We start from the raw sequence: 26,516 nt of genomic DNA on the forward strand, positions 1-26,516 counted from the left end.
ACAAAAATATGAAGTCGGAAGTCAATAAGCTCTGAAGGTTTAAAATGCTACTTTATTCCTGTTTTATATTTTATTGCGCCTTTGTGGAACACTGTGCCTGATGGTTTCACCCTAATTTATTTTTTTTGTTACTTGTTATGTGTAGTTTTATTTCTTTTCTAATTAGTCACTTTTGCCCATTCCATTTTTTTATTTTTTTTTTTGTATTTTAGGAGTTTTACATTTTTTTCCCCCCCAATTATAAAGTAGCGACGTGTCTTGCCCTTGTTATGAAGGTCGTCTTAAAATGTTTTCAGAAACTGAGTGTGCAAGTTTTAATCCATTGTGACTTTTTAAAAATAAATTTAAAATTAATCATTAACGCCAGCATTGAGGCAACAAGCATAAGGTTTACTAAAAACCTTATGCATAAACTTAACTTGCATAAATTTGCATAAACGTAGCTAAATTTGCTAAGTTTATGCAAATTTAGCAGATTGCAGAGAAACCTTGTTGTTTTTGCAGCCATCAACAAACTTCTGATAGGATATTTTATCAGTCTTCTTACCAGATATGGAAGAGATCATTTAAATTGATCGGTTCCTGGTATGGTTGAGGCCAGGATGCAACTTAATGTAACACAGCATTTAGCTTCCCACAGCCAGTTTTGATGAATGATTGGAGTCATTGCTCTGTTTTACACCCAACTGTGCTCATGTTTCAACATGTGCTAGCAGTGGATCCGAGGTGAGTCAGAGGATCTTTGAGATATTAATGCAAAGGTACCATCAATATGATGCCACTACCACCATGCTCAACAGTTTGCACTGTAATCTTACGTTGAAAAGCCTTACTTTGATTTTGCCAAGTATACCTGTTTTCATTGTGATTAGGTTTTTTTTCTATCAAATATTTAGCTTAAATATGTAAAACTTTGTGTTTTATTGGAATTCTAATCAATTTTCTTTTATTCGAGGCTGGAAATGTATTCAATAGTGTTTCAGTAGCACAATGACTCAATCACATATTAAAATTGGTTTTAGAATGGATAAAGCAGGCTAACATTAAACTACTGGGATGGCCTCCCCAAAGCTCCAACCACAACACTTGAAAATTTATGAACCATGCTTAAGGGCTGGGTCTGTGCCAATAAAACAACCACTTTAAAGGAGCTCCACCAAGAAGACAGGTCATATATCCAGCTAGAATCATGACAGAAGCTTGTTTATGCGGAGGGACAATATTTGTGAGGGGTCATATATACATTCCAGCCCGCAAAGTATAGGCTAGAAGAAAACCCCCACGTAAAATTGAAATGTAGGCATCCAGTTCTTGTTTTTTAAATTGATTAAAAATCAAGAATTGTTTATTGCAGCATTTCACCCATGGTTTAATGCATTAGCCCCAAATAATCATTGTGACATTAATGATCTGCAACTGAAGTAAGAGTCAATTTAGTTACGAAAAGCAGAAAAGTCTACAAATCTACAAGTCTTGAAGAAAAAGTGAATTAAATAAAAGTCTACAAGTCCATTGAACTCTTAAAGGAATTTGAACAAAATCTCACGTTTTTCATTACTTCAATTCAAATGTGGCGCTTTAAATCACACTAACATATACAATACAGACCAAAAGTTTGGACACACCTTTCTAATTCAATGGGTTTTCTTTATTTTCATGACTATTAATAAGGCAAGAAATCCCACTTATTAACCTGACAGGGCAGGTTGACCTATGAAGTGAAAACCATTTCAGGTGACTACCTCTTGAAGCTCATCAAGAAAATGCAGAGTGTGTGCAAAGCAGTAATCACAGCAAAAGGTTGCTACTTTGAAGAAACTAGAATATAAGGGGTATTTTCAGTTGTTTTACACTTTTTTGTTTAGTGCATATTTCCACATGTGTTATTCATAGTTTTGATGCCTTCAGTGTGAATCTACAATGTCAATAGTAATGAAAATAAAGGAAACTCATTGAATTAAAAGGTGTGTCCAAACTTTTGGTCTGTACTATATATTCTGATTCTGTTTACCTGAAACTGATGCATATGGAAACACCACACCAACATAACAAGTGTCAAGATGGAAAAAGAGGTTCAACAGCCCCTGTTGTAGTTTCATCGCTGCCATCAAAATATAGATGACAGTTAATTTCATCAGTGAGATAATGTGATGAGGTAAAGGCGGTTAATCTCTAAATAACTGACAAAAAAGTACTGACACACACCGACACACACCCCTGCACACACACCTGGTTTGGATTCCCGGCAGTAAAAGCTATGAATAATGGATCTTAGTTTTCCCTGGCCTGAGGGAGAAGCTTTTAAACGTAATTTGTTGCTTTAATTTATTTACACAACCTGGCAACATCAGCCCTCAGGCTGGGTGCATTATACAAAACTGAGCCACACCAGGAGGAAACCACACACACACACACACACACACACACACACTTATGACATTGCTGATGTGACACACACCTGTCTGTGCCAGGTATGAGGCATGGTCCTGAACTTCCTGTGCAAACATTGGATTTCAGAGGCAACTTATTTCATACGTTTTGGAAGAAAAAATCTGGATGAGAAATGAAGTGATAATGACTCATTATTCCCGTTGGCAGCATTTATCGCCAGAAGTTCTCAGTTTTCACTTTTAATCACAGCTCTCGCCCGACAGGTCTTGGAGTATCTGTTTTACCAGAGCTTTATTAAAAATGTTGCGCAACACTGAGCTTCACATTCACAACTAAAGACAGCTCGCAAAGTTCAAGTCCAAATTATTACATCGCGAGTGCAGAGAACTGTAAACATCCATTTGCCATGATTGCAATTTAGGAAATTTGCCGTGTGCACTCAAAATGTCAGTTCTAAATTGTCAATATATCTGCAAGTTCTGGAGTACGCATATTATTTTTTATCTTTTTAACGACTAATTTTTGTGGGGGGTTTTTTGTCATTTCTTTTTACCTGGTTCAATGTTTTTGCTTGAGGTTGTTCTTGTGATTCTTGTCATACTCTACTCGTCCTCTACCGCCCTTGCTCCAGCTGCCCCTGTTACTGCCTGCTCTGTATTTCTGTTCAACTTATTCTGTTTCCACCTGGGATAATGTCCCTGCATCAGTCTACCTCTGTCAGACACCAATTTGTGCTCTCTTCTCCCATACTGGATTTCTTTTCCTTTTCTCTACTCATCTGTTAGTATTTGAATGTTATAAATAACAAAAACCAAAGGAAAGAATAACATTATTTTAAAGACACACATTTTGGTGAGAAATAAACAAGGGAACCCCTCCATATTAAAAAAAACAACAAAAAAAACACAGAGTATCACGTCAAGGAGGTTTGTGAGGCATTTTAGAAAATCTCGAAAGAATTTGAAATCAGCTTTTTTTCTGTATGGAACATAATAAAGGAGTGCAGGACTTTCAAAACAATCCTTACCAGCCCGAGGTCTGTCCATCTGCGCAAGTTCACTCTGAAAGCAGACCGCCAAAAGCTGAAAGAAATTTCCAAAAGCTTTAAAATGCCGTTACAAAGTGGAAACGGAAAGAGCTGTGCCCAGATTTGATCTACTTTACATTTTGTGAGGGTGATTTGAAACAGACCTCCTAAAACGTCTCACAGCTCAAAGAAAGGATTGGGACAAACTTTCCTCAGAATGATGTCAGAAAATTAGTAGAGTTACAAGAAGTCATTTCAGCTAAATGGGGTCAGAAGGACTGATGTATTTTTATTTAATAAGTAGAGCTGTGCTGAGCTGTGTTGGTGTTAACCTGTAGCTAACTTCAATTAAATTACTGGGTTTTTTCCAGACAATGCAAACATCAATAAAGGAATCAATATTTGAACACTTCGTTTGGCAGAATTTATTTATTTTTCTGCTCTCATTGCCCCGACCTTCCACTGCCAGATTCAGTCTGAAGAGCTCAATTTGTCCTCTTCCCTTTTCAAAAGCCCACTCCTGTAAGGTTTAGGCTGCTGTGATTGGTAATTTGACAGATCAAATAAACACAATGTGAGGCTGCCTCTCCGACCTTATTTGGAGGAAGGGAAACTATCCACCACTTTGTTCTGCAAATCTGTTTGATCCTGGCGATGTTGAGGAAAGGGAAAAAAAAGAAAAAAGAAGAAGACAGGACTGAGAATGGTGGGCGTTCAGGAGGAGAGTATAGTTTCTTTTGATGTGGGTCTTGAACTGTGGAACCTTTGTTTGGAAAAGCTACATCACATCAGAGACAGAATAAAGGCTTTACGCTTAAATTGAATATGAAGCAGAAAAGTCATCATTTGATCTGATCTTCAACCTGCACACATCAGCTCTGTTTCAGTGGAAAACCTGTGCAAATTCCTGATTAGGTGACTGAATCCCTCATTGTTGGAATTGGTTATGGCCTCAATCAGGTTGAGAAACAACCATTAAGTTTAGTTTTTAAGTAAGTGGATCTATTATTCTTTGTGCAGCTCCTTTTGGAGATGCTTTAGTTTAAAAACCAAATGCATTCAATGAGCAGCAGGCATTACTATTTATATCAACTGGATTCGTTTAAGCAAACAAACACAGCTGTGCTAAAAAACCTTTGAGTTAGATGGTATCTGACTTTTTAAGGAACTTATTTAACTTGTTTTCTTTCATTTAGGTTTCAATAGACATGTAAGCTCCAGGCAGAAAGACCCCAGGCTAGGATTCAAACACATCACCTTCTGGCTGGGTCAACAGTGCCACCAACTGGGCCACTGTGTGTCTAAATTCAAATATGTCATTACAATTAATGCATACTCTTGAAAATCCAACAGGTAAAACAGTTGTGCCTTCATAATTTGAACATCTTTTCTTTAAAATTAAAGCTGACGAGACCCAAACAGCTACAAACTTCTATAATAGCTTAAGTTTTGCTCCTACAATACCTGTTTTCAATGTAAGGTGCTTAGCTATGTTAGGCTAATGCTAGTATGTGTACTCATACTTTTTTCTTTTTTTTCCATTTGGATTATTTGTCTAAAAATGTATTTTGGGGTGTGAACAAAATGGTGTTACTGCCAAATTAAATGTTTTTAGAACATCGTAAAGTTTAATAACTAGCAGTTCAGATGCTTTATTTGCTGCTCTGTGCCCATATGAGCAGGCAGAACACTGAAAAAGTAGCGGTACTGGCCCATGTAAGTTGCTAACCTAAAGTCAAAGACGGTACAACAGCAACAGGTATGAGTTTAGTCAGTGACTCATTTAAAAAATGGAGTTGGCTCATGATATTGCGCAAAAAATGCTAATTTAAGAGAGTGCATCAAATCTCAGTCCCCCCCTCCCGGTTTTCTTTCATCGAAGGACACCTATTGTCAGATTATTTATTTCATCTGACTCCTCATCCAGCTCCCTGTATGACAGTGTTTGTCGGTGGAAACGAGCAGGATATTAAATTTGCTGGTGAGGTTTGTCAAACAGAGTGTGGCTTTCTGTCACTGCAGCAGTGAAAGGTAATCTGTTTCTCCATGCAGCTGTCACGATCAAAGGGATCCCACTCCCATGTCTACCACGCACCAAGGCCCACATGGCAAACACGGCACAATGATGCCCCTAAATACACCCCGGCACGTTTAGCACACAGACACACACGCAAGCACACACACAAACGCACACTCAAACCCTGACTCGCGCAAGCCCTGCGACTTACATTTACACACAAATCTTGCTGCCGCTTGATGTTGTGTGCTTCCCTTAAGAAGCTTGGCTCCTGCTGTGAGCACAGCAGTGAAGGAATGGACACAAACACACACTGATGAACACAGAAAAGCTGCAAAGCCCAATCCCACATGAGAGTGAAGCACCAGCTGGAGCTCAAACAGCATTTAAAAGAGACAAAAAGAGAGAAAACAATATTATTTTTGGAATAATCTTAGTATTTTCTTTCTTACGGTTTTGCATAAGAACTTGTGTGGTTCAGATCACTTTTAACTTCTTTGTGACGAGTGAAATAAAATTGAGGTTGAGATATTTTGACTCGAATGTATTTTGTTCATCTATCAGTTCTGGATTTCCACTTAAAGACAGCTCATTCGTCCAGTGGAGCGACATCTCACGGTTACATTGTAGAAAACAAAATGTATTAGTGATCGTCTTGTTGTTCTCTGCCTGTTTCTTGCATCTGATGAACTCAGCCATCAATTCATGGATGTGCTGCAGCAAATGTTGCTGCTACACCTTCACTATGCCAGCCCCCTCCATGCCAGCCCCGTCTTCCCATCTCTCTCCAGGGAATCTGCCCAACCCTCCTTTCATGCTTTAGTCATCCTGCCTGGGCTGCGGCAGTGTCCCTACGGGCTCAGTTTCCGAAACACTCACATTTAGAACTGTCCTCCTCCTCTTACTCCACCCAGTGTGTCTCACGGTACCGCTTCTGGATCCACAAGAATTATGTTTTTTTTTTAAATCCAATCCTATTACTGCTAGAAACCCACAGCATCGGTCTGTCTGAATTGTCACCAACCCGAACCTGCCACCTAGGTTGTCCACTCCAGTGAGGAGTGGACATTTATCTTACCAAGCAACAGTAGACTCACTTGCGTGATCCGTTTCCGTGTTGTTTTGTATAATTTAAGAAAACTGAACATCTCAAAGTCGTGTCATCTAGCTCACGCTAAGCCAAACATCTGCACAATGTTGCTTTCCTGCGAGAAAGCGCTGTTACTTATCAGGAGCTCCTCAAACAATTGTTAGTATTGCTGTATTTGAATTGCTGGAATGCAGTTCAGTTAAAGCAATTAATTGATTGACAAAATTGCTGCGTACTTATTTCCAGTCAATCCTTCAGCAGACTGATCGATACTCTGGTCGATGCTGCGTCCAGAAAGGTGGATGCTCTGTAGTGACCCTGCAGGCAGATTTAGTGTTATTGCACATGATATGAATCAAATGTAGCTGTTTGTTCAGATGATAGTCAGAGCCCACCTGCTCCATAAACAAAAGAAAACCTAATTAAAAGCCATCGCAGCGTTGTGCATTAGGTTGTCGGTCAAAAGCAATATAAGCAAATTATTTTGAGATTGAAATGTCCATATTTTTCTGCGTTCTTTGCTTTTCCCCTTCAGTCCCAATCCACAGTAAGTGAAGAGAAAAAAGCGGTATTTAATCAAAGAAAGTGTCACATTAATTCAGACAAATCTAAGCAATCTAGTTTTCTAATAAAGCTGTCATATTTGCATCCGGTGACTTACACTCACCCGCGTCTTGAGATTAATTCCAGTCGCAACCTTTAGATTTATGAATGAATAATTCTAAAGGGGTGTCTGTCGCTGTGAGCAGGCGTGGGTGTGTGTGTGGGGGGTGTTGTAAATTGGCATCTGCAAAGCCTCACTTTTTAATCTCTGAAAATCACAAGATTTGATCACTGATCCAACGCAGAAGTTGAATCCTTGGTTTCTTGTTTCAGACCAACTGCTAATCTCATGCTTATCTCATTTCCATTCCTGCCGATGGGCCGTGCATGAGAATTTGTTCCCACTTGACATTGTCTTTCCATATTCATCCTTTCAGTGGTAAAACCCAAAGGTCATCGTCTGCTCTTTCCAGTGTGCACACAAAAGAGAGGGGGAGAGAGAGAGCTTTTTTTCTGCAGCTGTTGTTTTTCTCTTGCTTTTTTTTCTTCAGTAAGAGCAACACAGGAAAAAAAAAATCAAGGTTAGTCATTTTGCTGTCTTCTGTTTTTCCTGCTGTTACACCAAAATTACAATGTTTTTCTTCCAGTCGTTTTCCAAAATCCAAGGGCGAGCAAGATGAGGAAATGTTCCAGCATCTAATCTGGTGTAGGAGCCATGGTGTATTAACCACATAATCCTTCATGACTTTTACAAGTATATGATTTCCAAAGGGCAGTTCTAACCTTCTGTAAGATGTTTTGTTTGCTTGTTTTTTGGAAAGCTATTATTTAAGGGATGTTAAGCAAATATATGAAAAGGTATTACAAATAAAATTGCAACAAAAAAATACAAAATGACTAAAACACAGATGAATTTGAAGTCTGAAATAAAAAACAAGATGTACTCCTCCTCTGACCTCAACCCTATTGAGAACCTTTGGAGTTTCCTCAAGCAGAAGATCTGAGGGTGGAATGCAGTTCATATCAAAACAGCAGCTCTGGGAAGGTATTCTGACATCCTGCAAAGAAATTCAAGCAGAAACTTTCCACAAACTCACAAGTTCAATGGATACAAGAATTGTGAAGGTGATATCAAAGAAGGTCCTATGTTAACATGTAACTCGGTCTGTTAAGATGTTTTTGATAGAAATAGCTTTTGATTTTAGTACATGTGACCACTTAATGCTGCACATTCAAAGAACGACCGTTTGCAATTCTTTATCATCCATAAAATGTTTAGAAAATCTGCTGTGCATAATAATTTGGAGCAATGCATTTTGAGTTTTTTATTTTAGAAAAAAATACTGTTCTCATGGGGAGCTTTGTTCAGTAAAATTTGATTTATACTGTAATAGTTCATGACTTGAAAATTATACTGACCATTGACAATTTAAGAAAATCTGAGAAAATATCACTTGCATACTAATTTGGAACACGGTGTAATTACCAAAGGCCAGAGGTCAAATTAAGATGCTTACATTACTGCAAAGGTTCAATCTGTCCATCCATCTCCTGCTCCATTTGAAAGAATTGAGTTTAAGTTGCAATTTCCTTCATTGTTTCACTTTGAGTGAAACCCAGATCATGATTCCAACTGTGAAATAAATCTTCCCTTACTCATTTGAAAGGAGTATCTTTGATATCACCTTGTTAGTTGTGAATAAGAGCAGCGAGTAAGACTGAGATGTCAGCTTGAATCAGCTTTTGGCTCCTTGTAAGATTTTCTGAAAGGACTGTGGACTTGGCATCACCTAAAAGCGGCCAGGAGCCAAATAGGCTCGTATTACTTTCTGTGAAGTTCCCTGATTTTTATTTTATTTATTTTATTATCAAAAGAGGCCAATTGCTAGTGCCAGATTACCATCTTCTTGGCAAAATTGGCCACTACTTCCATAAAAGACTGGACTGCAGTTTAATCCCTCCTTCTGATGTTTGTTTTTTTTGTGTGTTTCCTTCAAAAAGGTGCATGAAACTGAAGACACTGGAGGAAGATCTAAATCAAAGAAACAACAGCTGGTGTTAAGCTGGTGTAGTGGGAGCCTTTGAATGTCACTGCAGTGTTGAGCTACAGTCAGATACACACAAAACTTTGCTTTATTCTCCCTTCAAAGGCTCCTTGAGGGAATCCGAGCTGAGCTGGAAGGAGCCGACTCAGCCCCACCTCCTGCAGAAAGTCTGACACAGGAGAGAAGTTTCACTGTCGGCTGTCTCGTTTGTGCTGAATGACTTGGAAGTCAATCGGGAAGGAGAGGGGAAAAAAAAAAATCTACTGATGCTTTTTGCTCTTGGACACCTCTTTGTTGCTCTTTATTTTTCCTGCTCTGTGCAAGAATACAAAGGAGGAATGAAGCCTGTTTGGGTTGCAGAGTTGTGACAGGCTAGAATCAAAGATAAACTACACAGCCTGAACACATTAGCAACGATCCATGTACATGTCTTCATTAAATTGGTCTCTGTTATTTTGACTTTAAACTGTCTATAGTCTTATTTATTGGAGTTTTTAGAAACTTGGAGAGAGAAAACTATATGCAGATGACTTTGTGAGACTGACGCTGGAGAAACAGCAGGCAGCGCTGTACAGTACTGCACCCTGCTGGCTTTGCTATGTGAGCACACTGTATCCTGTCACCAGCTACTACATTTAGTTTATGAAGGAGGTTTCTAGGATGAAGGTCAGAGGCAACAACACAAATCTCTGTCAGTGTAATGGAAGCTGAGCTTTCAGTGCTTGTTCGCAAAGTTCCTGTAAGGTTGAACACATCTCGTGAATTTTCCTGAAGGACCAGCGAGTGTCTTATGCGACAGTCGAGCGTGGCACTTTTTACTGACATTGTAACAATGAAACATCGTGCGGCGAAATTTGGGTGCAGTTCTCCAGATAAAAACAAAGCCTCACTTTAAAAAAATCTTATAAATAACACCCACAGTCATGCAAGTTTTCCACATTCCTCCTACATAAGTCCTCCTTTAAATAGATTTCATCATAACGATCATCGCAGCGCTCAGCTCTTTAAGTTCCCCAGATCAAACTACAGCACACTGAAAAGGTCCTGCTCAAAAGGCCAGTGTTTCTTTTGAACTGACCCTGATGGAGAGTTTCTTCAAGTTTCTGAAAGTTTTCAACTTTCAACTTTACTTTCAACTTTGCACTATTTTCAGAGGATTAGTTGTTTTGTTTGTTCATTTTGTAAAGTGTATTAATCAAGTCTGACCTATAAATTATTGAGGCAAACAAGGTAAAAAAAAGCAAACAAACAAAATAACAGTCATTTCCAGCCCTTTTCAAAATGCCAAAGATGGCAGGTTGAAAAAGGAATACAATATTTTTGCTCAAAAGAGCTGTTACCTATAAACATAACATTCAGAAAGCTATAAACTAAAGGATTCTGTGTCAGCCTTTTTTCCTTACCTCTTTAAAATGTGACTTTCAAATACTGTTCATCTGCTAGACATGAAAATTAAAAACTCAAATAAAACTTTGAATCAGTTTTATAAAGCTACGGATCAGGGCTGCTTTCAGGGAACATTAAACAACATTTTGAGGGAAAGTCTAGTAAAATTAGCTCTGGGAACCTTAGCATTTTGTAATTAATTTTTACGTAATAAATTGCTCATTATTTTAGCAATTTATTTATTTTTATTTACTTACCTTATTTGTTACTTGAAAGTAGAAACAGTCCCTTAATCAAGCTAAATTTGGGTGCCAACTTGTGTTCATCAAGTGGGGTGTCTTCAATAGAATTTACCAGGATGAATTTCTCCAAATGCATGTCTGTTCTCTGCTTTTTTTAAGTCTACTTATTGCATCTCCCAATGATTGTTGTCATTATTGCTCTCCTTTCAGTTGCTGCCAGTATCAGAGGGAGAAACTATAGCACAGTAGTTGCTTCATATACTTTAATTGGGTGGAAGTTGTGTGAACCTTTATGTGAAGAGATGCGCATTTTTATTTGTCTTGAATGTATGGCTCCATTAAAATAAATTATTTAAAAAATGTATTAAAAATTTGAGAAGTGTCCTCACCTGCTTTAACCTCCTGGGATTCTTCTCATTTAACCCAATGATACAAATCTTGTGTTGTTGTTTTTTCTTTTCTGCTCCATTTCTTCACACTTTCATCTCTTCTTTTTAGACAAAAATCAAAAGAGAAATATGGGAAGCTTCTTTTATAGCAGGAAGCATATCTTCTCTATGAACCTTACCACAGGGGCCGCGTTTCATTGGCTGATGCCCATTCTACGTGGTCACGTGCGTGGCCGTCTCACAAACACACTTAGCTTCCCGTTAGCTAAGTACAGCATCATGGCAGAACTGATACAACTTCTATACCTTGAAGCCTGTTTGCTACACAGTCTTATATTAGCTGAACAGATCAATGTGTCTGTATCTGACATACACTAAAGATTTTATTTTAGCAGAAAAGGCTTTGGACTAAACTGTTACTCGTGTTAGCCACGTTAGCACCAAGTACAGCTAGTCAATCAACCGTCGCTGTGTTCAGGGAAGCGCTGATTAATAATCGAGACATAAATATCAAGCCTGGAAACTTGATATGGTAACGGACTGAATGTTATGTTTTTAACGTAATCTTTGGGAGCAGGAGGTTGCCACGGTAACAGGTGTGCTTAAACTACAAAGAGAGAGAGAGAGAGTAAAAAGGTAGGAGTGGTTTGGAGTTGATCACCTGTTCGGGTTATTTTACCTTTGTTTACCTTCGCTGTGGCGCTACAGCCGCTGTAGTTTCTAAACGTTGGACTAATTACCTCATTCGTTTGTGAGTTTACATCATTCACAACAAACATCAAATAGAACAAATATATTTCATAAAATTTTAACAAACAAATGGCTTCTACCGCGATAATTATGTGAAATTAAATTAATTATATCCAACTTCAGAAGATTTGAGCTCTTTGGTTCCTCCTATCAGTCTGCAGCTTCTCATACTGACGTCATCAAACCAAATTTCAGATCTACCATAACTGACTGACACCTGCTGGCCTCAGGTTTGCAACCAGCTTGTGACTGAGAAACCAGTAACCTCCTCCCAGATGATGACATGAACTTGTTAGTTCCTCTGTCCATTTAGTAGCTGATATATTGTGAAAATCCGGTAGAAATGATGCACTAATCGAGTCGCACCGCCATGCTTTGTTTGTGAGACTTGCGGTCACGTGGGTCGGTTGAGGGCGGAGCTTGGTAAGGTCCATTCTTTTTTTTCTAGCTTGTACTGATGGGCGGATTTACAGCAGCGTCATCACCTCTGACAGCAGCCGTTCCGTTTGAAGCCTTTACGTAATGACGTGAGTAGAAATAGCAGCGGTGAAGTCACTTTGACTAGTTTATAACGGTAAACGGTAAGTAATAAAACAGGATCTTATCCGATTTTTACTCAATAAAATACTTACAGATGATTTAATTGTTTAAAAAACGCAACACTTGACGTTTATTTATTGTAATACATGCCCTATTTTTATACCAAACTCGTGTTTTTCACAGTCGTTCTGCATTCAAAGTTTGTAGTAAATTAAAGACAAGACGCATGCTTTGCCATACTAATATGAACAAAAGTCTGTTTGCTCTTCAGAATAAGTTATGGCTGTTTTGCTGAGGAAGGTGAGGCGCACCAACGCAGCAGCTGCCTCTGTACTGGAACGTAAGTGACTGTCTTCAGCTAGGAGGCGGCTGGTGTGACCCATGAGACCAGACTGGACAAACTGCAGATCCAGTTACACACACTTGGTCCCACATTCGCAAGCACAGACAAATCTGTCCTCGATCTCAAACACTTCTTCCTTATGAAGTAAAAATAAATAAATGAGTATAGCCAACCAGCAGTGTGATTGGTGTGCTATTCTCTCTCTCTGGTAGCTACAGTGCATTGCTAAACTATTATTTTTGCAATTTTTTCACTTTGCAAACTCTACTTTCAGTGGCGTGCATTTATGTTCAATTCTGCTGAATTAATACTTTATGCAAGCAACTGTTGATGCAATTACAACAAGTTGTTTAATGTAAGTTTCTAAACGTTTATTCTTATTTCTTTACAAGATTGCACAAGCTTAGTATTACTGGATGGAGAACCTCTTTTGCCAAAGGTCCTCAAATTGATTTAGGTCAGGACTTTGACTAGACCCTTCTAAAACATGCATCTACTTTCATCTAATGTTCCATTGTGTTTAAGTTGTTTACATATGAGGCGACTCAGTCAAATAGTAGCACTAGAATTTCTTTTAAGGGAAAGCAGAATGAAAACAAATCAAGCCACCCTATTTGGATTTTATTTTTTTTTTTGAATGATTTGTACCACTGTGTCGCATAAAATCACATAAACTCCCAATAAAATTTCAACATTCATTTTCAGAAGCAGATTTCCGCACAGATTCAGAGATCCGGTCTCTGACACGAGCAGACCTACACGAGCTGTTTCCCGGACCGGAGAAGCTGAAGCTAAGACGGATCATCTTCAGAATTATAAAGAAGCACGTGAGTTTTTTCTGCACTTTGTGTTCTGCCTCTTTGCTGCTCATAGAACTGCACAGTGTGCATAAATTCTTACCAGTTGGTTTGTTTTATTCATGCAGAAACCAATAAATGTACTCCTGAAAGAACTTGAAGGTTTCATCCTACCGTATTCCCTCAGGGGTAAGATAGTTTTCCAGTAACACTACTAAAATCCCACTACTGTATAGTATTTTTCCTTCTAACACACATTACACTTTCTTTTTCAGATTCTCTATCTTGCAGTGGGGTCTTGGTTGACTACCTTCATACCTTGAAGGACATGAAAGATCAGCTGAACAATGTGCAGAGTGTCATTGAAGCGCACATTAATTTACTGGAGGACATCAGTAAAGCTCAGCCACACCAGAAACAAGACTCAGGTTGTTATCAATCGTTATTGTAATGTATGGTTTTGGTAAATGTTTCCGATGGGTTTTTTTTAAAAGTCTGTAACATGACAGACTCACATTTTAATCAGTGTTTCTTTTCTATTATAGTAATTCGTTAACTTTAACTTTAACACCGGTTGTGATTCAGTGGTTTTCATCTAACCTGTGTTTGGACAGAAAAAGCTTTTAGAGCCTTAATATTTTCAGCCTCTGCTTCTGGTAATCAAACCATTGAACTTACGTAGTTGGAAATTGTCATTTCACAGCCGTGTGAAATCTTACAAAGAGCTCCGACTCAAATTGGAATACGGTCTTTGAATTATATTTACATTTCTTTCAAATCTGAAGTCCTTTTGTTCAAGTTATTTTCTTGTTAAAATTCAAAGATCCTCTAAAAGAAGCTGCAACAGGATTCCCTCACGCTGCTTTTCATTATGTTGTCTGTCCATACAAAAGCAGCGCTCTGACAAACCACAAAGCCCTGTAAATACAGCTAACATAATACAAGAAGACTTGATGTTTTGTATCTAATAGCTCACTCACTTTTATGTTAAAATAGATTAAGTTCTATAATTAAAGTAATAATTTAATTAAACCAATAAAAAGCTATGGTTAAGTGATTACTTTTACATAACATGGGAATGTAGAAAAAAATAAATAAAATAGTTCAAAACCATAATCAGATTTTTTTTTTTTTTTTTTTTTTTTATACCTGACAGATGTTTTATCCAGTCCTGGCACAAAGGCTCCCAGTCTTTCACCAGTGCCTTACATTACACCAGAGAACGGACATTCATATGCAGCTCAAGGTAAATCTCAGGTTTGACCTGCCCCCTTTTATTTTTACTTTCTTTTCCCATATATATATATATATATACATTTTCTGATGACTTACGCCTGTCATATTTTTGTTTGTCTGCCATGTATTTCTATGGGATAGAATAATGTTTTAATCTAATAATGATCCAGCATTGCCTTCCTATTCATCCAACACTGTAGCATAGACATTTTATTATTCTGATAAACCATGATGCCACAGATTTGTTGGACATGGCAAAGAAACTTTTTTGTTATGGTTGTTGCTACTTAGCAACACTGGGTATACAATTTGTAAAAGTGGCGTATAAATGTTGTAACAATTACCTTCTAATAATGTTAAATAATCTCATGGTGATGGTGGTAAGCTACATTGTAGTCTGCCATTCAGTCGGAGCCTTACATAGTATGACATTTGCTTTATGAAATAGAATTGTTTGGATTGGCTTTTTCAATAATATATAAAAAAAGATACAAAGTTAGATTTGATTGCAAAATGTCTCTGACCATTTTTACAAGTTCTCTCGAGAAAAATTAGATCTGATGGATTTAATCTGTCACCAATATTATAATTTTCATTTTTATTTCTAAAGTAATTTCCATATAAAACTTTATCTAGTCAATCAGTTCACAAATGTTCATTTATTTCCCACAGTGATGTACCAGATGGTTGTTGGTGGTAAAACCTTTGATGCCCATCTTCAGCTGATGGCCGAGGTCCAGGCCCAAATGCAGTGCCAGGTTCAGCTCATTTCATGCAGTCAGGACAGCCAAGTCTTCATAGTCTTCTGCCCAATCACTTCCCGAACCGGGGCAGATGTTGATGGGGCCATGCGTAATGTAAGAGGTAAACAAAATATCAGATCAGACTATTTAAAATAAGATTAATTTATAATTTTCTTTCAATTTATAGTTATCTTTCTGTGAGCTGAAGATTCAGTAATTGTTTAGCAGAAATTATGTTAGTAATCATTTATTTAGATATGTATTTGACTTAAAGCTAACCTTGAGGTTTAATAATGAGCACATTCTACTGGAAGAAAATCTATATAATATATATCTCTATAGATTTTACTCATTTTATATGTGTTGTACTATACCCAGTGACCTTTATTGTTATTATTTTTATGAGTTCCGCTTACAATTAATGAAAACATGACATTTGTGATTAGAATATTATATAAGACCAATAAAAAAAAAATACAGAAATGTTGGCTTAATGAAAAGTATGTTTTATACCCGATTGTATTTGTTATTTTCTAAAGGTATTTTTAATCTGATAAACAAGCTATACTGGAACACATATTGTAATGTAATGAACATGGCTGTAAGATGTTGTAACTTTTTTCTCCCCCACTTGACCTTTAAGTATCACCCCCACCAACCTTGGTGGGTTTAAGTTTTCCCAACAGCGACAATAAAGGATATTTCTTTTCTATTCTATTCTACCTCAAACTAAATTCTTGTTTTCACAGGAGAGGGGCCTGTTATCCTGGTGTTGATGCACCACACACTTAACATCAGGCATACAGCAACAAGGAGGATGTGGTCGGATTACTCAAATATTGTGCTGCATGTCAATATTTTCTACCACAAGAAAGCGCATGGATTGCTGAAGTGTCAAGAAAATAATGCTGCTGTGATCCAGATACAGAACAAATTACTTGAATACTGTACTCCAAGAAGTAAATGGGCTGTGACTGGTGGATATAATAGCCCTGACATTGACAGCTGCTCCCATTTGGACGGTGAGGGCAGTGAGTTTGGCTTTAGGTTGTTCGACAGTGACAGTAGCAGCACCAGCAGCAGCAACAGTGATACTAAAAGTATTTGGGGGCCTGTAGAATAGAGGTTTATTTATTTGTCTCTTTTTTCAGTTTACAGTGATGTGAAGTTATAAACGTATTCATTGTAAATTTCAATATATACTATAATTGTCTTGGTATGTTGTGCATATATTATAGCATATGATTTTTATATCTGTCCTTTTATAGGTTTCCTGGAAGCAATAGTGATGTTGATCAAATAAATACTAAAATTTTGTTTTACCACTTGCAAATGTAATCTAAATATTGAATAAATGAAATTATTCAGTCTCTTTTTTATAATTAATTTCATGCACATGTTTATTTAAAAATTAGACATGAGAACAAATGTAAAGGGGTTTTAATGCAGATGTGTTATGGCCTACACAATTATAGGGACAGTTTTTGACTTGACAGTTGCCCAGTAGTCATCAACACCCAAGTGGAAGAAACTACAGTCATTGGTTTAAAAAAAACAAAAAAACAAAACAGAATGTCTATGAAATTTATTTATTTATTTTTTCCAGGCACATTTATGTGGTGAAATAAGTGCAGTAACACTTCATGCTTCTCTCTGTTGAAAATCTATATAGAGATGCTGAGGTAAATACTGGCGCAAACAGGCTTCCATAGTTCCTCACCTGCACAGGGAAAGAAAAGTATTTACTTGAAAGAGGATCCAGGGAGTTTAGAGCGCCCTCTATGCTCTGACGTGAGAAAAACGGCTCTGGTCAACTTCCGTTTCACTTTCTATTGACTGGAAAAGGGTGAGTATCAGGAGACACTAAAATGAGCGTAGACGTAGCAACATTATGTGATTTGTGGTTAAATAATTGACGCCTTAACCCGTTGTAGACATGATCTAAGCTTTACATATAGACGCCATACTACTCAGGATATTTAGGTGTGATTCAGTGATTTCTGACGTCTATTTGTTTCTTCTTGGCACTTTCGTTTTCACAGGCTCATATTATCTTGCTAAAGGATAACCGAGAAGACACACGGAACAAAAATAAATGACTAAGCTGTCCTCTGTTTTCATTCCCCTCCGATAAAATGAGCGGTTTGCTAAAGGAAATACAAACCTACAATGCAAACGCAGGGAGGACACTTGAAAGTAAGTAATTCATTTATCGGATCTACAACTAGACAGGCCTTTGCACTTCGTTTCTACAGGCTCAGTTGTTCAGTTGCTGTATTATCACTATTGTGCTACGTTTTAACTTATAACCCTTAAAACCATTTTTCAGGAGCAGATTTCCGCACAGACTCGGAGATCCAGTCTCTAACAAGGGAAGACCTGCATGAGCTTTTTCCCGGATCTGACAAGCTAAAGTTGAGGAGGAAGATTTTTGAAATAATAAACAAACAGGTGTATGCTCCCTATGCATTCACACAAACCTAGACGGATGCAGTGCATACTTACCTTTAGATAAATTTGCTTTTTGTTGTATTTTAATCAGAAGCCAATTGAGAAGATCCTGAAAGAGCTTAAAGGTTTCCTCCCAGATGATTCTATAAAGGGTATGTTTCTCTTTAATTTATTTTTGAAAATGTATTTTAAAATGGGGATATCTTCAGAAAAACATGATTGTGTCAACCTTGTACTCTGTTCAGATGCTCTAACCAGCAATGGGGTGTTGGTTGACTACCTCCACCTCATGAAGGACATGAAAGCTCAACTGAACAATGTGCAGAGTTTCCTTGAAGCACACATTTGTTTATTGGAGGACATCAAAGCTCAGCCAGAGCAGAAATATGATACAGGTTGAGTTTTCACATCATCTTAGTAAATCTTATAAGCATGCTTCATTGTATTGTAATTTCATTTATCACAGTTTGTTTATGTTGTTTCTAATAGCTTGACTTATTTTTACTAGAAGGGTTTTTAAACACATGGTTAAGAGAGAAAAATGCATCTATTTTACTCCGCTTAGATTTCTTTTTGGTAAATACCAAAATTAGTACCTTTATCATAACACATTTTCCCACATATTATTCACAGCTAATGCTGGTTTCTGGTTCATAAAAAGCTCAAAATATTTAGTGCTTTATCTTCATGTATCAACTTTAATCTATTGCCTTATACTTTGTATAGACAAAAGTAGTCAGATGCTTGTTTTTGCACACAGGACTGAAAACTGGAAGACAAAAGCTGATGTTTCATTTTAATAAATTCCCTAATGATTGATTGTTGTTTTTTTTAGCTACTGAGTCATAGTTATGTTCAAGTTACACTTTATCCTTTGATAGTGAATACTTTTTAATGTTGAGCAATAAATAAAATACAGCATATGAACTGAGGTTTACAATGACACTGTTTCATAGGTTCTGCTGCTAAGGCGCTGGCTGGTCCAACAAGTTCATGTTTTGTACCAAATGATACCACTTCACAAAAATCTCAAGGCAAGTTTCACTTTCTCTCTGATTTTTGCATTACTGACATTTAGCCTCTTTTGTAATATATTAGTTGTATTAATAATTTTGAAAAGCTGAGCTCACTTTGAAGTAATTTTGAATGCTCTCTTAAAATGAAATTAAGCAATATCTTTAGAACCCTTAGGTAACTATTTATGCTAATCCATTCAATGCTAATCTTATGCTAATCTTTTCTCAGTGCAAGTAAACCAAAGTGTTGGGGTTTCCAGGTCAACAAGCTTTCACTCTTACGGTCGTTCCCAGGTTGCACAAGGTAACAATTCTCATTTTTATTTAATATCTCTTGAGAAATGTTTTTATATAACGGTGAAGTTATCCATAAGTAGTTTAACTCTGTGGCTGTAACTTCCTCCTTAGTGACTGTGAACTACAACATGGTGATTAGTGGTCGAACATTTGATGCCCATCATCAGATTCTGAGCCAAGTTAAGAGCTCAGCACAGCAGCTGAACTTGGTGGAGAGCCAGAGCAGTGAGGATTGCCAGATCGTGTTGGTCTTCTGTCCAATTGTTTCACGTACAGGAACAGATGTGGAAGCAGCCATGAAAATGGTTACAGGTAAGACAATGAGTTTTTCCAGACTTCTGTATTGATGATAAACTTCCATCCATTTGTTTCCAATCAGACATTTCTTGGCATGTACATTTTGAAATGAGACATTTTTGGGTTTTTAATTTATCAGTATAAATGAACAAATTATCATGTTAAGGTTACTTACCTTGCAACGGTTTTTCAAACCCTACAATTTTGCATTTTTTCTAATAACCTTCTGCCCTTCACAGTGAGATACAAATTAGCATTTTTTTGTGTCCCAGGGAGAAATATTTCATTTTCCACTTATTGTGTTTTTTGTTCTTTTGTTTGTTTTCTCTTTTGTTCTTCTCAGGTGCCAAACCTGCCATTCTGGTCTTGATGCATCATGCTCATGAACCAAAACATGTTGCCACAATGGGAACCTGGGACTACAACCCTAAGATTGTGCAGCATTTCAGTGTTTTCTATCATGAGAGAGCAAATGGATTAATACGCTGCAAAGAAAATAATGATGCCATCTCTGGAATACAGCAGGAATTATTAAAACACGGAGTACATACAGAGACAAGGGAATATCCAGCTAGTGAGAAAAAAGGCTCTGGTTTTTTTGACTATATTTTTCCAAGATAAGAACTCATAGCTTGCAACGGATGTGCCGATTGTGACAATTATAACAACTAATAGTCTAAAATGGTTAGCAAGAAAAAGTGAAATGATTCAGATCTGCCTATCCGTATACATGTTAATTGTGGGTGGTTAAAGTCAAATCATTAACATTTATAGTTAATTCTTACATACTTTTTGTCTAAAATAATAAAATAAATTGTTAGACTGCATTGTGGAGAGATAAGAAAACCTAATGTTTGTCTTTACTGTTTTGTCCAAATGCTTTACATAGCTGTGGCTTTAAACAGTGATTGTAATTCAACAAATAAACCACATGTTTCAAAATGGTTGTTTCATGATTATTTTTTCTATAATCATAATCAGGACTTATCAAATTAAGAAAACATTTGATAACAAAGTACTTTTATATGTTGTCTTGAGTTTTGTTTAGAACAATCTGGACCACTGTGTAGACACAATTATTGCAAATGTATGTTGGTGTTCTATAACAAGTTCAAAAACAACATTTGACCAACAATGTAGTCAAGCAAACATAAAGATAAATGCGGAGGGAAAGTAACAGTCTGAATGTTAGTATAATGTTATGTGCTTTTTAAAACTGAGTGACTATAAAGAAGTGCAGCCAAAACAGCCCACTTAATTAAAATATGCTGTTGGTTACTTTTTGTTTTTTAGTTTACATGGAAAGTGTATAAGCTTTTTCCAATGGTTTTGTTTATGCTAGAGTTTCACACACTAACCTTGATTTAGTGATTAATTACCCAATAAAAAGTCCAAGAGCTTATACTGCACCTGACAGCGTTCGGTTGAAATGAGTCAAAATGGATCTTATTTCGAAGGAACTTACTCTTACTTTGAAGAGATCAATCGGAAGTTGCCTGTGTTTACAAAATGTTTCATCCGGTTTGTGCTATCAGCTAGCACACCTGCTAAAGTTCTGTTATTTTCTCACTAGTCCGGACCATTTTCTACCGAGGCGCAACATCAACATGGCTTCTGTGACACCAGCATGATGTTGAGTTAATTAAAATGTGACTTTATGTGCCGTAGTTAGAAGCAGAGCTCTTTACATTGTTAGCTCGTAGCTGTGTGGTAACAACAGATGTTCTGCAGCATTGATTTATTTCAACAGGTGTTAGCTTTAAGAAAGCAACATTAGTGGGGTGAATTTTCTTTTTGTACGTATCCTAAATATTTTCCGCCTAGAAACGTTTATGTTAAATATCTAAATATCATTGGTATCACGTATCTGGTTACCATGCGTAAACTTAGCAAGAGTTAAATGCTACTCTCTTACTTGTTGAAAAAAAAATATTTAAAAAATTGCTAGCCTGTCATGGTATTCGGCCGTGTGCTGTTGAGCCTCCGTTTGCACAGGTCGAAAAGTGTTTGCTCACAAAGACTGAATATTGTGAAGGAGCTCCGAGTTTGGAAGCTGCATTCAACGTTTACCAACAGCTGCAGTAAATTAGAAGCTCTTAAACCACCGGTACACGGATTCAGACCTCAGGTAAGAAAACAAGCTTCATCTGCCATCAGATGCGTAAATAAAAATGAATGTATGAATAATTATACCATTTGTCTCTGTTTCAGATAACAGTCCAGTCCTGTGTCTGTTTACCAGCAGTGAATGTTATGCAGCCAGCCAGCATATCCTATGAAGGTCAGGGCAATGCTGTGACCTCTGGGGGTGAAGATGACGAGGAGGAGGGTTGTACAGGTGGGGCTGAAACCTTGGTTGAAGAGGAGAGCAGAATGCAACAAGATAAAATTAGTTTAACCAGTCAGGTTGATGCGATCAGCTTGGAGGTCCATGGAAGCACCGCAGGCGCAGAAACCTCTACAGGGTTAAGTAAGTGAGAGCGTACAGATTCAAATAATAATAATATGGTTTGTTATCGTGTTGTGGCTGAGCTCTCTGGTTGGGTGGTTTAACTCATTCAAATTTGCGGATGATATAGGATCATTGTATGAAACTATGTATTTTTCTATTTTGTTTTCAAATTAGAACCAGTGTTCTTTTTTGTACTTCCTCTGTGTGGTCAAGCAAAATGCAACAATACTTTTTAAAGGCTACGTGTTTTTATAATGCATTTAATATGTTTATTATCTGCAGCTCCGGCAGTGTCAAGTGAAAAAAAATCAAAGAGGAAGATGAGGAGAGAGAGGCTAAAGCTGATGAGGAGGAAGCTAAAATCAGCTGAAGCTTCTGCCAACTTAATGTCAGAGCTTCCGTTTGCTCTGACCAGTCCCACCACATGGAAAGAGCTTGGCTGTATGTATACCTTAGCTTTTCTTCAACTATGTCAGTTTGACTACACTAACGTTTACCTGGCTGAATTAAAACCTGCTGGACCGCAGACTGCTTTCAGTTTAATGTAATCTCCTCATATGTGTCCCCACATAAGTTCCCACGCCAGAGACATCTGAGAAAAAGAGGAAGAGAAAAAGAGGAGACATAGGGGGCAGAATGGACAGCGAGGAGGATGGTGACCAGAAGAAAAAAAAGAAAGAGAGCCAAAGACCAAACTACTTTGTCTCCATTCCCATTACCAACACTCAGGTAGGAAAACCTGAAATTGGCGCTAATCTCCATATATTTTTGTGTTTGTCTATAATGCTTAGGTGTGCACTTAAAACACCCTGCTTAAGTAGAAAAATAAATACTGTCTTTGATTATTCTCGTTTTCTGACTAGTTTGTATCTAGTATTTGAACTGAAACATACGTATATTGTGACCACAAATTAGAGCTCAATTTAAATAATTGTGTATTCTGTTTGAATTAAAATGTTAAATTTCATAGCTCTCTCATTTGCTTTCTACAGCATCCTCTCTCATATTGTACATAGTAAAGTAGATATTTAATTCCCAGGAGTAAATTTTGTGTTTGTCAGAGTAAATAAACGTCTTTCTGTTGCCAGTAACTGAAAGCAAATGTTCCCAACGGCAGATAAAGTCACTTGTGAAAGAGGTGCAAGAGGCCATACTTCAGCAGGAGCCCCGACTCGCCAAAGCCATGGTCCCAGTCCCGACCCTTCACATCACACTACTGGTCTCTCATCTGGGCAGTGAGGAGCAAGTAGAGCTGTGAGTTATCTCTCATTAATGAGCATCAACATTTAAAAATTGAGCATAAAAACTTTCCAGAAAAACACAACTATTAGTCCCAACATTATGGATTTGAAGACTCACCAAGGTTTATGTTTCATCATACACTATGTGAGTCTAAATGCTTTCCAGGAAAGTAAAGTAAAAAATCTAAAGCAATTTACAGTAAAAATAATAAATGATTAGAAATCTGAATGCAAAACATTGAGGAAATTGTTATTTTTACCATACTGGAGTGAATTAATTGATAATGTTGATGAAGAAAACAGGTTTTTGTGACATCACTCTGTTGATTTTTCTGTCTCAGTTTCCTCCAGTGCAGCAGGGCTGCTTACCTAGTTAAAGAGAAATTCAGATGATGTTTAGAGAGGATTTAATACCCAGGGATTATGTGAAGCAATAGAGTAAAAATAGATAAGTAAAAAAAAAAAGAGAAGAGAATAGAGGATGGATAAATATTTGACTTTCTTACATTTTTCCATCCTTCATTTCTAAAATAGTTTTAAAAAATGGGTTTTGACATTGATTTATGGTAATCGGACTCATTTTGTCTTTGATTTGCCAAATCACACCTTGATTTTGACATTTTGTCCTCCAGTATTTTGATTTTGCATTAACTGATTGAATACTCGCATAATTAAAATTGGGTCATTACTTTAAATTCAGGTTCAGCTGGATCAAGTGGTTCTTAAACAAGGTGTAAACTACCAGTAAACCCCCCAAACCTTTAGTTTTAGGAACGTTTGGAGACAATATAAAGACGGCTAAGTTCATATTTACGAAAATTTGGGTTTAATGAAAATCACGTTTAATACCTAGTTAAAGGTAGCTATTTTTAATCTGTCAAACAAGCATTATTGAAACAAATATTCCAATTTATTGAATAGAACTCTACGTGATACCTTTGAACTTTTCACAACCCAATTAAGCAAATGAAGCATAATCATATTAATAATAGTCATGTTATTGTTACACAATAGCATCAAAAGTATTTACTTTCTATGCAAATTTTTTGGCATATTTATTATCAAAATATTTTAATTAGAAATATTCAATAAACTGCATAAACTAAATGCAGCTAAAATGCTACCAGTTTTGTACTGATGTGGGGAGTAAAAGCTGCCCTGTGTGAGTGTTATTATAAAAATGAGCAGCTCAGATTGAAGCTGATCCATCTCAGTATGTTTCCACAGCATGTCCTGCAGAGATACATATTCAAAATCTGCATGAGGAAGACTTTGTCTTTAATAACTTATGTTATTACGTAACCTGGCAGGGAGAGAGGGGGAGGATTAGGTGGCGACCTGCTCTGTGTGTACTGACGTGGGTATTATTATTATTGCTTATTTCTCAGTGCGGCTGCCGTGCTGGCTCAGGCCGAGCCGTCAGTGGCTGAGCTGCTGGGGGGGCGGGACCTGGTGCTGCCCTTCTCGGGAATCCGTCATTTCAGGAAGGAGGTGGTGTTTGTTGGGCTGGACGGCGGAGAACACAGACACACACTGGACAGCCTTGCAGGTCAGAGTCTGTTATCAACACTTCTACATAGCAGTCACAGAAGTGTGAAGGTTGCTAATTAGGAATTATGTCTCTATTATTATTGAATGTGCTTCATTAAGCGTTGATGTGATAGGTTTTGTTTGTTGTGCTCTCTGGAGGGATGCTTGAAGTCAGGCTTGCTTCTGCAGCTGTTTGTTGTTTTTGTTAATAATTTTAACTTTATTGCATGTGGGTGATAAGTTACGTCTAATAAGTTAACTGTGTGACAGACATATTTAGACTAATTTAGGTGGCTTGAGGTAAATTTAGCATTTTGGGACATAAAGGGTAAAATCTGAACTTGATCACCTGGGAACAAAGTCAGAGCTTTAACACACCTCACTAATTACATCTAATCATAGAATGAGTAATTCATTGTGTTTCTCAGTGTGTTTAAAGCTTTGATTTTCGATCTTTGCATATATATATATATATATATGTATATATATATGTCAAAAATTTGTTTGAATGTATGATTTGGATATGTGCCTGTAGTTGAAATGCTAAGCCAAAGCCAACATTTCTAAGAGAATTCCGACTGAAAGGCCGACATGCTCACAAGCTAAAACAAGAATAATCTCTAAATTCAAACTGCACTCTTCAGTTTATTTAGAAATATGGATTGTTTTCATGAAGTAGAAACCTGGACATGTATGACACACAATAAGGAAGCTTTACAAGCTTCCCATCCTTGAGATGTTAGATTATTATTATTATTATACCTTTTTCTTTTTTGTTTAATTTTAAAGGTCTTATTTGGAGTGGTCCAGGTATTTTTTATATCTTGTGTAAGACTTCTCAGCTTCACATCCAGGATATTTACTTCTCCTGGAAGCAATATGCATTGCTCCATATTTGGGCAAATGCTACTAATATTCTAGCTTTTAAGTGTGCAGAATATTTTCCCCTTTTTTCCATCCTCATTATAGATAAAGATGAGTATAATAAGCTATTATTAGCTAGCCTGCACTCTGCTACTTAAGAGAAATGCTGTGTTGAGCTTCCGTGCTGTAGTTTTAAAACCTGGTTTATTCACAGCAATAATGGATGTTTCTTTACTTCCAACTCTATGCACATCTGTGTTTTTGACAAGCAGAAAGGGTTCCGAATCGTCGGATTTGTCTTTTGTTGGGAGCAACTGAAAATTTTTAGCTTTTTATTTTTTTTTATCCTGGTGAGCAGCAACAGGTTTGTTAAGGTGGTGCTGTGTTGCTTTATCCTCGATACAGTCAGAGAAAATTACTCACTCTTTTGTCTGCCCTTTTAATGAAAAAATATGTTAAACAGTAGGAGATGTCAAATTGTTGTGGTTTTGAAACCATAATTTAAAAAATGTTATTATATATTGATAGCAGTAATGAGAGTCTGCCTGCCTTCCATACATATCTACTCTACATCGCATTTTCCTCTCTGGCGTGTTACCTTTCAAAATTAGGTACTAATTATTTTAGACTATCTGACCAAATCCATTTGGTTAGTTATAAAATGTAACTTCTTCCTGCATTTTTTGAAAATTTTGCAAAGAAATAATTTCACTAAAATGACTTGTCAAATGTTTTGAGTACAGCATAAACATTCCTTGTGTGATACAATTCATTATGCTAACTACCACCAAAAGTTGAGGTTTTGAAGTCTTTGTATCCTTGTGAGGTT

The 26,516-nt window shown here is 37.0% G+C and overlaps 3 protein-coding genes across 4 annotated transcripts in view; all 3 read left to right on the top strand.

Annotated features, from left to right (window-relative positions):
• Nucleotides 1–12,357: 12,357 nt before the first annotated feature.
• LOC114159146 (uncharacterized) lies at nucleotides 12,358–16,909 on the top strand. Its single transcript, XM_028041261.1, has 8 exons — nucleotides 12,358–12,461; nucleotides 12,692–12,760; nucleotides 13,469–13,590; nucleotides 13,689–13,749; nucleotides 13,836–13,988; nucleotides 14,717–14,806; nucleotides 15,469–15,660; nucleotides 16,289–16,909. The coding sequence occupies exons 2-8, from the start codon at nucleotides 12,700–12,702 to the stop codon at nucleotides 16,660–16,662; spliced, it is 1,053 nt and encodes a 350-aa protein (XP_027897062.1). The 5' UTR covers nucleotides 12,358–12,461; nucleotides 12,692–12,699; the 3' UTR covers nucleotides 16,663–16,909.
• Nucleotides 16,910–17,242: 333 nt separating this feature from the next.
• On the top strand, nucleotides 17,243–20,542 carry LOC114159147 (uncharacterized). Its single transcript, XM_028041262.1, has 9 exons — nucleotides 17,243–17,385; nucleotides 17,582–17,735; nucleotides 17,869–17,990; nucleotides 18,082–18,142; nucleotides 18,236–18,385; nucleotides 18,947–19,024; nucleotides 19,236–19,310; nucleotides 19,415–19,615; nucleotides 19,944–20,542. Exons 2-9 carry the CDS (start codon nucleotides 17,675–17,677, stop codon nucleotides 20,219–20,221), a joined length of 1,026 nt encoding a protein of 341 aa, XP_027897063.1. The 5' UTR covers nucleotides 17,243–17,385; nucleotides 17,582–17,674; the 3' UTR covers nucleotides 20,222–20,542.
• Nucleotides 20,543–21,083: 541 nt separating this feature from the next.
• The window catches only part of akap7 (A-kinase anchoring protein 7), a 46,196-nt gene continuing 40,763 nt past the window's right edge, over nucleotides 21,084–26,516 (top strand). For both annotated transcript variants that reach the window (XM_028039809.1, XM_028039810.1), the window contains exons 1-6: nucleotides 21,084–21,728; nucleotides 21,812–22,070; nucleotides 22,335–22,493; nucleotides 22,627–22,781; nucleotides 23,170–23,306; nucleotides 24,682–24,842. In XM_028039809.1, coding sequence (XP_027895610.1) covers nucleotides 21,555–21,728; nucleotides 21,812–22,070; nucleotides 22,335–22,493; nucleotides 22,627–22,781; nucleotides 23,170–23,306; nucleotides 24,682–24,842 — 1,045 coding nt within the window. In that variant the 5' untranslated portion in view covers nucleotides 21,084–21,554. The remainder of the gene's footprint in view (nucleotides 21,729–21,811; nucleotides 22,071–22,334; nucleotides 22,494–22,626; nucleotides 22,782–23,169; nucleotides 23,307–24,681; nucleotides 24,843–26,516) is intronic.

This window comes from Xiphophorus couchianus, chromosome 15, assembly GCF_001444195.1.
Source record: "Xiphophorus couchianus chromosome 15, X_couchianus-1.0, whole genome shotgun sequence".
In the NCBI taxonomy this organism is placed as follows: Eukaryota; Metazoa; Chordata; class Actinopteri; order Cyprinodontiformes; family Poeciliidae; genus Xiphophorus; species Xiphophorus couchianus.